Source organism: Salvelinus fontinalis, chromosome 31, assembly GCF_029448725.1.
Source record: "Salvelinus fontinalis isolate EN_2023a chromosome 31, ASM2944872v1, whole genome shotgun sequence".
Taxonomy (NCBI): Eukaryota; Metazoa; Chordata; class Actinopteri; order Salmoniformes; family Salmonidae; genus Salvelinus; species Salvelinus fontinalis.
Window position 1 is genome coordinate 46,877,560 of NC_074695.1, and position 12,306 is coordinate 46,889,865.

General features: G+C 42.9%; 1 protein-coding gene across 1 annotated transcript in view; it reads right to left on the reverse strand.

The window, feature by feature from the left end:
* The window catches only part of nup210 (nucleoporin 210), a 51,632-nt gene that overhangs the window by 26,134 nt on the left and 13,192 nt on the right, over positions 1–12,306 (reverse strand). The window contains exons 12-18 of the mRNA XM_055892973.1: positions 8,302–8,457; positions 7,839–8,049; positions 5,990–6,135; positions 3,681–3,899; positions 3,346–3,519; positions 2,210–2,402; positions 1,962–2,068 (exon numbers count right to left, since the gene is read on the reverse strand). Coding sequence (XP_055748948.1) covers positions 1,962–2,068; positions 2,210–2,402; positions 3,346–3,519; positions 3,681–3,899; positions 5,990–6,135; positions 7,839–8,049; positions 8,302–8,457 — 1,206 coding nt within the window. The remainder of the gene's footprint in view (positions 1–1,961; positions 2,069–2,209; positions 2,403–3,345; positions 3,520–3,680; positions 3,900–5,989; positions 6,136–7,838; positions 8,050–8,301; positions 8,458–12,306) is intronic.

Sequence of the window (12,306 nt, forward strand, 5' to 3'; positions counted from 1 at the left end):
GAACATGTAAACTTTCATGTGCCTTAATAACAAACTTGTATGCCATCTGTAAATATTAATAAAATTGTTACATTTCGAGGGTCGGTTTAGCCATGGAAAAATACAGGAACCTTCCCACTAGCCATGATTGGTTGAGATAATGGATGGGCTGGACAAGTAGCACGCTTCTGTCTGTAACATGAGCTGCTCAGTATGTGTGGATAATCCTTTCTACTGCAGCTTTCTTTTGAAAGATATCATGAAGAACTGAAAACGTTTTTCTACTTCCCTCAACATTGCTGCCCTGAATGTAATAGTGCCCTCGACAAAGCTCAGAGGGAAAAAAGTTGCGATGGACTACTTTTCTAGAGGATGATTGTGCCATGCTGACTCTGAAAATGAATCAGACAATGAGGAAATCCCTGATTTAGGTAAAAACATTTGAATTGAACCAGACATGGTCGGGTCTTCTGAAGACAATGGTTGGGAAGAAACGGTGTCGTTGTCACGGAAGAAGTTGAACGAGTTTTGTAATCAGTGTAATGCCCCGGTGGAAGCAGAGAGACGACTGCCAAATGCGGAGAGAGTCCAAAAAGAAAGAAAACTGTTGTATAAAACACTGGTCTCCGGATTACATCTTCAAACTAAGGGCAACCCTCACATCCGTAACAGAGAGGGAGAAGTGTTCATCCATGTATCCCGACGGGTAAATTTAGCTACATTTTCAGATATTAGAAGTTTCTAATTTTGCCAGAAAGTCGTTTTCATTGCAAGTTAATGCATACTGGATGGCTAGCTGGCTCGCTAGCTAATGTTACGTATATGATCTGTGTAGTAATAGTATTTGTATCTCTGAAACCATTTGCATTTCTAGTTAAAGCCTAATGTTAGCTAGCTAACATTGAACATAGTTGGTTAGCTTTAGCTACCTGCAGAGCCGTGCATGGTAGTATTGGCGTGTTCAAAATACCTGGGAAATACAAAAAATACGAGGTCAAATCATCACTTCAGTGATCTTCAGGTCAGAAAGTCGGAGCTCTAGAAAGAGTCCCGAGTTGGAATTTCAAGTTGGATGACCATTCAAATAAATGTTTCCCCAGTCGGAGCTAGTTTTTCCCCGAGTTCCAGTTGAACGCACTGAAGTCGGAAGTCAGATATTTCCAACATCCCAGTAGTTTTGAACGCGGCATTAGATTTCAGATTATAGTTCCTTGTTTAGCTAGCTAGATGTCTAAACAAAAGACTCCACTATGCAAGCAATCATTTTTCTGTATCGTTTACACCTTCTGTATACTGTGAATGTGACAAATAACCCTAGATTTTATTTGATATAGTGTGTTTTTACCAGAGACGGTAATGTGAAGCACATGACCTGCATCAAAGTCCGATTAGGATATAGGCCAAGAACTAGATAAAATGTATTTTTACTACTACTTTTTGCTACTACTTTCAAACTGTGAATCCTTAAGAGATGGGTGGGGCTAAGGCTTAAGAGGGTGTGAACATTGCTAAATGTGTGTAGACAAATTAGAGCTCTCCGGTATGTGTACCAAAACATTCACGGACCATTTTCTCAAAAGTGGGGTTACAAGTTTATCAACTTTCAAAGCAGAACTATTCCCCATTGTTCCTCAACTGCAGTGTATGATATACAGTTTTCTAGCTCAGTCTCTCTACTTTCATCCAATGTCAAATTGTACTACATAGGACCGAATCCAGGTGGTGGGTCACATCTGCACAGTTCTTGAAGATCTGACTTTCGGCTCTCATGTCTTGTGTTGCTATAGCAACCTCTAAGCTGATGAAATGTTTATTTTCTGTGGTCACAGGCCACCACACACTCAGCCAACAACATCCTGCCTGCCAGTCACAGGAAGTGGAAAAACCCGCAAATGTTCACAATGGCTCTCAAAATGGTGGCTTGTCTACGTACGTAAGATAAGTGTGATGTTTCTCGGCTAAAGGTCGTGTTTCTGTCTTACCGGACTGAGGACCTTAGCAGCCTTGAGGTGGGGGACCTGGTAACTCAGAGCTGTTACTGTGATAGCAGCAGTCCCAGATTGGTGGTGGACAAGGACCATCTGACGACCTGACACACAAGAGGACATTTCGGTTGGACAAAACTGTTGAAATTGCCTTCAAAAACAACTGGTATTATACCTGGTATTAGACCAAAGCATAAAAATAAAATCAAGCAAGGATACCATCATGAGGAATATCAAAATTATACCATGAAGTTTCTTCTGTTTGTTGCTGTCCTGCAGTAATTCCAGCTCCATTGGCATGGTGGGTTCGATACTGGCCAGGGACACCTTGGTCGACTCCCAGACGATACTCAGAGAGCTGAAGTTGTCAAACTTCCTGCCTTGCTGGTCAAAGGCAGCCAGGTCCAGCACAGGGTTGCGGTAGTTCGAGACAGGCACCTGCAACAAATAATGTCACACAGTTCTTCCAACGCACTATTTCTTTCTAAATTAAACAGACAGGGATGAAGACATTCAATTCAATACAACTTTATTTACCCCCCCCCCCCCCAGGTGCAATTAAGAAAGGCAGAACGGCAAACTTGACATGGTCTTATTTCTTTAGTTGTCCCCCACAATGAAATTAGGGAGGGGAATGTGGATCTGTCTCCATCCGTTAGTATGTTCGTTCTTACGTTAGTCACACGCGATCGCTCAAAACAGCACCGGCCTGATTTGGAAGAAACTTAGGTGAATGATGCGTCTTGCCATAGAGAGCAGGCATTTACAAAATGACACCGATTGGCCAGATGGTGGCGCTATTACAAGAGATTGAAAAAGCAAACTTTGAAAGGTCACGCCCCTCACCCAGTTTGACCTAAGTCATGAAATGACCGATCTGCACTACATTTGATGTGTAGCATCTATGGACAAAGGTCAACATTTTCCAGACTAGTACCTAAAACAACATGGCCACTATTGACCAATAAACATTTACGTGGTCTGGAACAAAAATGCATATAAAATCAGTCAAGAATATTTGTATTGTAACCACATTTGGTACACATGTAGCAAACACTGTCAAGACTCAATATATGCAAGAATATTCATATCGACTTCACGTGGTGCTATAACAGGCACATGTTTAGATCACTTGATTTGATCACTATTTGACTCAGGGATATGAGTCTAGCTAACCCACACGATATCTCAGCAACCACTGGCCCAATTTTTTACTCCACTTGGGTGAATGATGTGTCTTGCCATAGAGATCACTTAATGCATCAATCGTGAGGGACGACATGTTTACTGTTGCCGCCGCCGCCTTTTTTGTGTAGCCAGCTCCTGTGCCAAGTGTGTTTATATGTGTGCTGTGTAAACACTGTCCTTGTATTTTCCTCACCAGTTGTTTGTTCTGCTGCAGCAGAGGGCAGGTAAGGTCCAGTTGGGGACTTGTGTACACAGGGACCAAGGTGAGGCGAGAGGGAGGGGCGCACACAAACATCACCACTGCTGGCTCCACCGCAGGATAGGGATTGGTCAGACTAGGCTGGTTCCCCACAGTAAGTGCCAATACCTGGAGAGGTAGTTATAACACGCTTATTACTTGTTCATAACACACGTATTACCATTTGTAACAAAGCATTTAATCTAGTGTATCTTAAAGAGCTAGAACGTTTTTCAAAGCCTAGGGCCATATTCAGTAGGTGCCAAACAAGGAAAAGCCCATTCCCTCACCTGTTCTCCCAGGGCTCTACAGGTGGCTCTGACCCAGTGTCGGAGGTAGCTGCGGGAGGTGGGCCCGGTCAGAGCCAGGCTAACACTGTTCTCATCCTCAGCCTTTAGGTTCCGGAAGAACTTGGAGGGTTCTAGGACCCAGGGCTTGGGCCCGCCCTCAAAAAGCATGTCCTTAGAGGAGCCCAGGGTCACCAAGGCAACAGAGGCAGGATCCACAGCCTGCACATGACAACATGTAGAGCATGTACAGGTTAGTGAATGGAGAAGTGGCATACTGTATTTTGTAGAGTCAAATTATATTTGATGAACATTTACCGCTTATTTTTTGTGAGATGTTTTCTGGATAAAGCTCTCAGGTTTGACACTGCTAATCCTAAATGGTTCAACTTCAGGTTTTTCAATAAGAAAATAACACATGAATGTGTTCAAGTCAGACAGCCAAACTAGGTCAAGCAGGTAGACAGAGACAACGTGGTAATAGGTTGGTAAATGCTACAGTAGCAGTTTGAAGGGAGCGTAAACTCCCAGAGTCCTTCTCAGAGTAAGAGTAACGACAAGTCTGGCTCACTCATTAGAAGCTTATCTTAACCTCCTAAAATAACAATTTCCTGGTAGTGTACCAAAGAGCACTGCCTTACCATGCACTTGGGTTAATGGGATGAAAACCCATGGTCAAGGAAGAGAGGATGCATAACAAAATGATCCCATGCATGGGAATGGAGATGCCTCTCTGCTTGACATAAATTGTCCATTCTATGGGCCGAGTTGACATCAATTCCATTACAGGGAAGTACTTGAGCCAAAGCAGCAAGAGAGAAAACAAATCAGTGTATTGAGTGCATGGGGGCATAATTAAAACGCACCAAACACTGTCGAAACCCAGGAGGTAATTTAACACTAGCTGATCCTTGCACTTCTGCCCCGATCGCAGAGAAAAAGTGTGCATGTTGCGAAAGTGTGTGTGTGTGTGTGTGTGTGTCTGTGACTCGCATAATCCCTTAATATAATCCCAAAAATGTTGATATTACGGTAATCTTACCGTTTGTCCCTCTTGAGACGCCATAGCAACAACATACCCAGTATACACTTCCTCAAATTAGTCAGAATTAATCTAAGGTAAATAAACAAAATCTGTCAGGTTTTTGCAGAGTCGCATAATTTTACATCCAACTAAGATGTTTGGTGCAGTAAGTGAATGACAAACACTTCATTGAAGAATCCCATCCATAGTTCCCACTCCTACTATGAGTAGTACCGTTGACCAGTCACCGACGAAGGGGCTTACATCACTGTGGCCGAGCTCCCTGCCATCCAGGACCTCTATACCAGGCGGTGTCAGAGGAAGGCCCTAAAAATTGTCACAGACTCCAGCTATAGACTGCTCTCTCTTGCTACTGCATGGCAAACGGTACCGATACGCCAAGTTTGGAACCAACAGGACTCTGAACAGCTTCAACCCCCAAGCCATGACTGCTAAATAGTTAGTTACATAGTTAACCAAATAGCTACCCGGACTATCTGCAATTGACCCTTTTTGCATACACTTTTTGACTCATCACATACGCTGCTGCTATCTGTCAATTTATTGCTAGTTGTAGGTACATATTTACCTCAACTACCTCATACCCTGCATATCACCTCGGTACAGGTACCCCTTGTATATAGCCAAGTTAAATCTATTATTACGTATTTTACTTTTCTTTCTCTCTGCACTGTTGGGAAGGGCCCTTAAGTAAGCATTTATTTTACTGTTAGTCCAAAACTGTTGTTTTCGAAGCATGTGATTAATAAAATTGTATTCAAATTTACTTCGGCTACTGAACTTAGATTTCCCTTAAGAAAATGTTGGGTGTGCGAACAGCTAAGAGAAAAAAAACCTGCCTAACACCAAAACGATCTAAAAAAAGTCACAACATTTCGGCATAATATAGGCGCAAACTGTTCCGACTGGGAAGCATGCGACAGGCTTTAGCGCAAGTGTGTGCGTGTCCCAATCTTCCGCCAATTAAGAGAAAGGCTTTTCTGCTCTGGGGGAAGAGTTGGCTGGGAGAGTAGAGTGACTGAAGATCACTGAGCAGATTTTTAGATCGCATCACAACAAAGAGCCCAGGTAAAGGACAACTCATCAGGGTGTGTACTTGCAGGGGTTCAAAACAAGCTTTACAAAACACAAAGATACACAAAAACGACTTCAATCTCAAGTCTCTTTTGTGCTTTGACCGGGGAAGAGGTTGAAGTAGACCAATATGAAATGAACGTGTGTGAATAGGCCATGCCTTAAGGTACAGGTAGGGAGGGCATGGACTCACTCTGAGTGGTGGGTAGGCAGCAATGGTGATCTTGGTGCTGAGGTGGACGTTGCCATGGGTGTAGCTGACCGTCAGGGTTGTGTATCCTGGGGCAAGAGCCTGGGCCCGTACCCCACTGCAGTGGTCCTGCCCTGGAGCCAGCCTACCTGGATTTGGATTTGGATTTATTATGGATCCCCCATTAGCTGCTGCCGAAGCAGCAGCTACTCTTCCTGGGGTCCAGCAAAATTAAAGCAATTTATACCATTTTAAAACATTACAATACATTCACAGATTTCACAACACACTGTGTGCCCTCAGGCCCATACTCCACCACTACATGACTAAATCCATGTGTATGTATAGTGTGTTTGTTATTGCGTGTGTGTGTATGCATGTGTCTGTGCCAATGTTTGTGTTGTTTCACAGTCCTCGCTGTTCCATAAGGTGTTTTTTAATCTGTTTTTTTAAATCTAATTGTACTGCTTGCATCAGTTACTTGATGTGGAATAGAGTTCCATGTAGTCATGGCTCTATGTAGTACTGTGTGCCTCCCATAGTCTGTTCTGGACTTGGGGACTGTGAAGAGACCTCTTGTGGCATGTCTTGTGGGGCATGGTTGCCCGAGCTTTGTGCCAGTGGTTTAGACAGACAGCTCTGCACATTCAACATGTCAATACCTCTCTTAAATAAAAGTAGTGATGAAGTCAATCTCTCCTCCACATTCAGCCAGGAGATTGACATGCATATAATTAATATTAGCTCTCCGTGTACATCCAAGGACCAGCCGTGCTGCCCTGTTCTGAGCCAATTGCAATTTTCTTAAGTCCTTTATTGTGGCACCTGACCACACGACTGAACAGTAGTCAAGGTGCGACAAAACTAGGGCCTGTAGGACCTGCCTTGTTGATAGTGTTGTTAAGAAGGCAGAGCATCATTTTATTATAGACAGACTTCTTCCCATTTTAGCTACTACTGCATCAATATGTTTTGACCATGACAGTTTACAATCTAGGGTTACTCCAAATAGTTTAGTAATCTCAACTTGCTCAATTCCAATATAATTTATTACATGATTTAGTTGAGGTTTAGGGTTTAGTGAGTGTTTTGTTCCTAATACAATACTTTTAGTTTCAGAAATATTTAGGGATAACTTTTTCCTTGCCACCCACTCTGAAACTAACTGCAGCTCTTTGTTGAGTGTTGCAGTCAGTTGTCGCTGTAGTAGCTGACGTGTATAGTGTTGAGTCATCCGCATGCATAGAAACGCTGGCTTTACTCAAAGTCAGTGGCATGTCATTAATTTAAAAAAAAAAAAAGCAAGGGGCCTAAACATCTACTCTGAGGAATTCCTGATTCTAACTGGATTATATTTGGAAGGCTTCCATTAAAGAACACCCTCTGTGTTCTGTTAGACAAGTAACTCTTTATCCACATTATAGCAAGGGGTGTAAAGCCATAAGCCATATGTTTTTCCAGCAGTAGACTATAATCAATAAAGTCAAAAGCTGCACTGAAGTCTAACACCTGTAGGGAGGGAGAGAGACAGACAGAGACATATGGCTGCAATCCCGGCCCTAGAGGACAACAAAGTCTACCTGTTTTCACACACATCTTACTCAACACAGAAACACAACAGACAACAATTTTTAGATGCTTCAAATCCAAGGCTAGTAATGAACTGTAAGTGGTAGATCTTGTGCTCCTCTGTGGATCAAGGGAAATTAAAACCGTATTGCCAATCTGAGAAGGACATAAAAGTCGAAGACTACAGAGAGTCTTTTTGAAGGCTCTGCCCCCAAGCTAGGTAAAGTATTGTCAGGGTTTTAACTGCAGGTTTTTATGAGCAGAGTATGAGGGAATGCCTCACCCTCCAGCAGCTGGAACACTCCCTGGGTCTCCTCCTCCACCTGCAGGTCAAAGTGACTGCAGTCGCTCAGCATCACCCGCTGCTCCACTCCCCACTTTCCCCCCTCCCCTAGCAAGCCAAAGATCCGGAGGGGCAGCTCCAGCACCAGCCCCACACGTGCCTCCACCGGGCAGGGAGAGAAGTCCATCCCCACGGGCTCTACCACATACACCTGGGGGTGGGGGATAGAAGGACAGTGACACATGTCAGCTGAAGTCCAGACAACGGTAACAGTTCTTGTTAAATTTTTCAATGGGCTTGTTTAATTATTTGAATTGACGTAACATTCTTCCAAACATTATAGATATACTAACAAGTACAGTTTTAATATCAGTTCAAAAAGACGTAAGAAATGTAATGAGGTTATTCTGTAAAATGAAGGGTGGGGGGCTATCTATCTATATATATACACATACGGTCTCACCTTCATCACGCCATAGTGCATTGGGTTGCGTACATCATGGGCGTACACCACACTGACGCCGATGTCACTGACGGTCGTCATCACTCCTTTGACTGTCACTGTGGCAACGGCTAGGTTAGAGGAGGACCAGCTGAAATTCCCACTGCCTCCTGCTGCCTGGTACACAATGCAACATGGGTAAATACACCAACATCAGGAGACACTTCAACTTTTGTCATTTTAAGCCAGTGTCTGGCCTTATCCAAATTAGAAGGTAGTAATAAGAAGTAATGACAGAGGATTCAGAAAAGACATATCCCAAAGTTGACAGCGCATGTCAGGGGGAAAACCAAGCCATGAGGTCGAAGGTATTGTCCGTAGAGGTCCAAGATAGGATTCTGCTGAGACACAGATCTGGGGAAGGGTACCAAAACATTTATGCAGCATTGAAGATCCAAGAACACAGTGGCCTCCATCATTCTTAAATGGAAGTAGTTTGGAATCACCAAGAGACTCTTCCTAGATCTGGCCGCCAGGCCAAACTGAGCAATCGGGGGAGAAGGGCCTTGGTCGGGAAGGTGACCAAAAACCCGATGGTCACTCTGACAGAGTTCCAGAGTTCCTCTGTCGAGATGAACCTTCCAAAAGGACAACCATCTCTGCAGCACTCCACCAATCAGGTCTTTATGGTAGAGTGGGCAGACGGTAGCCACTCCTCAGTAAAAGTTTGCCAAAAGGCACCTAAAGATTCTCTGGGCTGATGAAATCAAGATTGAACTCTTTGGCCTGAATGCCAAGTGTCATGTCTGAAGGAAACCAGGCACCATCCCTACGGTGAAGCAGGGTAGTGGCAGCATTATGCTGTGGGGTTGTTTTTCAGCGGCAAGGACTGGGAGACTAGGCAGGATTGAGGGAAAGATGAACGGAGCAAAGTACAGAGAGATCCTTGATGAAAACCTGCTCCAGAAAGCTCAGGGCTTCAGACTGGGGCAAAGGTTCACCTTCCAACAGGAGATCGACCGTAAGTACACAGCCTAGACAACGCAGGACTTGCTTCGGGACAAGTCTCCGAATGACCTAGTGGCCCAGCAGGAGCCCAGACTTGAACATCTCTGGAGAAACTTGAAAATAGCTGTGCAGCAACACTCCCCATCTAACCTGACGGCGCTTGAGAGGATGGGAGAAACTCCCTAAATACAGGTGTGCCAAGTTTGTAGCGTCATACCCAAGAAGAATCGAGGCTGTAATTGCTGCCAAAGGTCCTTCAACAAAGTACTGAGTAAAGGGTCTGAATACTTACGTAAATGTGACTTTTCCATTTTTTTCTTTCTAAAACCCTGTTTTTCATTTGTCATTATGGGGTATTGTGTGTAGATGAGGGGGAAAAAACAATACATTTTAGAATAAGGCTACTGTAACGTAAATAAAATCTGGAAAAAGTCCACGGTTCTGAATACTTTCCGAACGCACTGCAATTACAGCCATTTCTGACTGAAAAGTTCTGTTACTGAAATCCCTCATTTGTTTTGGGAAAAACATTCCCTATTCCCTCAACCCTTGCTCTCTTTACGTGACGCATGTATGCATCACGTGCACGTGACCAAGTCGGACGTTTGGAAAACAGTTGACTAGTTGTGGATAAAACTGGAGATCAAGAAAAAGAACGTAAGGAGCATGCGCTGCATATGTGTGCTGTCAGATTACAATATGATTTTTCGGACCGTTTGGAACAATGTAAACAACAATAAATTAGAAGCGTACCAGAGAGTAAGTTGTAATGTTTTTCGTTTTTTTTTTGTAAAGCCTTAATTACAGCAAAGACTAAAAACAGTCACATTCATTCGTGAATGCAATTTCCAAGTTGACACAGCTACTCATTCAAGGGTTTATATTTTTACTATTTTCTACATTGTAGAAAAATAGTGAAGACATCAAAACTATGAAATAACACATGGAATCATGCAGTAACCAAAAAAGTGTTAAATCTAAATATATTTTATATTCTTCAAAGTAGCCACCCTTTGCCTTGACAGCTTTGCACACTCTTGGCATTCTCTTAAACAGCTTTACCTGGAATGCTTTTCCAAGGAGTTCCCACATATGCTGAGCACTTGTTGGCTGTTTTTCCTTCACTCTGCAGTCCAACTCATCCCAAACTATCTTAAATTGTGTTGAGGTCAAGTGATTGTGGAGGCCAGGTCATCTGATGCAGCATTCCATCACTCTCCTTCTTTATCAAATAGACCTTACACAGCCTGGAGGTGTGTTGGGTCACTGTCCTGTTACAAAAAAAACGATAGTGCCACTAAATCGCAAACCAGTCGGGATGGCGTATTCCTGCAGAATACTGTGGCAGCCAAACAGACAGTGTCACCAGCAAAGCACCCCTACACCGCCACCTCCATGCTTCACGGTGGGAACCACACATGCAGAGATCATCCATTCACCTACTCTGCGTCTCACAAAGACACGGTGGTTGGAACCAAAGATCTCAAATTTGGACTCCAGACCAAAGGACAGATCTCCACCGGTCTAATGTCCATTGCTCGTGTTTCTTGGCCCAAGCAAGTCTATTCTTGTTATTGGTGTCCTTCAGTAGTGGTTTCTTTGTAGCAATTCAACCATGAAGGCCTGACTCATGCAGTCTCCTCTGAACAGTTGATGTTGAGACGTGTCTGTTACTTGAACTCTGAAGCATTTATTTGGGCTGCAATTTCTGAGGCGGGTAACTCTAATGAAGTTATCCTCTGCTGCAGAAGTAACGCTGTGTCTTCCTTTCCTGTGGCGGTCTTCACGAGAGCTAGTTTCATCATAGCCCTTGATGGTTTTTGCGACTGCACTTGAAGAAACTTTCAAAGTTCTTGAAATGTTCCAGATGGACTGACCTTCATGTCTTAAAGTAATGATGGACTGCCATTTCTCTTTCCTTATTTGAGCTGTTCTTGCCATAATATGGACTTGGTCTTTTACCAAATGGGGCTATCTTCTGTATACCATCCCTACCTTCTCACAACACAACTGATTGGCTCAAATGCAAGAAGGAAAGAAATTCCATAAATTAAACTTAACAAGGCACACCTGTTAACTGAAATTCATTCCAGGTGACTACCTCATGAAGCTGGTTAAGAGAATGCCAAGAGTATCAAAGCTGTCATCCAGGCAAAGGGTGGCTACTTTTAACTATCTCAAATATTTTGATTTGTTTAACACTTTTTTGGTTACTACATGATTCCATACGTGTTATTTCATCATGTTGAAGTCTTCACTATTTTTCGACAATGTAGAAAATAGTAAAAAAGTATTATAATAATGAGTAGGTGTCCAAACTTTTGACTGGTACTGTTTATAAGGATTGAAATATAGGCTTAACTAAATGATGGTATTAAGACTAAAACAGGACGCACTCTTTGGCCTACAACTCTAGGGTGGTTATACACGGCTGATATGCAAAGCTTACTAATGATAACAACATTACTTATTATTATTAACAACAACGAGATCAAGAAAAAGGAGCGTTATTATTAGAAATACAATTTCTCGGACAATTTGGAACAATGTAAACACTAAATAAATAAATACCAGAGGCTGTTCTAACAAAAAAATGTATAAAGCCTTTATTACAGCATAGCAAATATTAAAAACAGCCGAATTTGCGAAATAGTTTTTCCAACGTGTTGTGGTTGCGTTAGGTTTGGTGCTCACGGAATCAGTAGGTCTTAAACACAGAAGCAGGATCTGTCTTACTTCTGCGTACATATATGGATGATCTACAAAGCCAGTTAGGATATTGATTGATGTTTCCTCTCTCCTCACTTTTCTTAGACAATTAAGGAAAGTGCTGTTCTCATCTCCTCATGCCGCTGCTGCCTCAGCCACATTGTTCTCAACACCAATATGCTGGTTAAATGTGCTATTATGCACAGAGCAACATGGTCTAACGAAAGACGCCAATTCAATAGAGCACTGGTGTTTCAGAGCCGCAGACAGCAACCGCTATCCAAAACAGAAGTGCATTTGTTAAAAAAA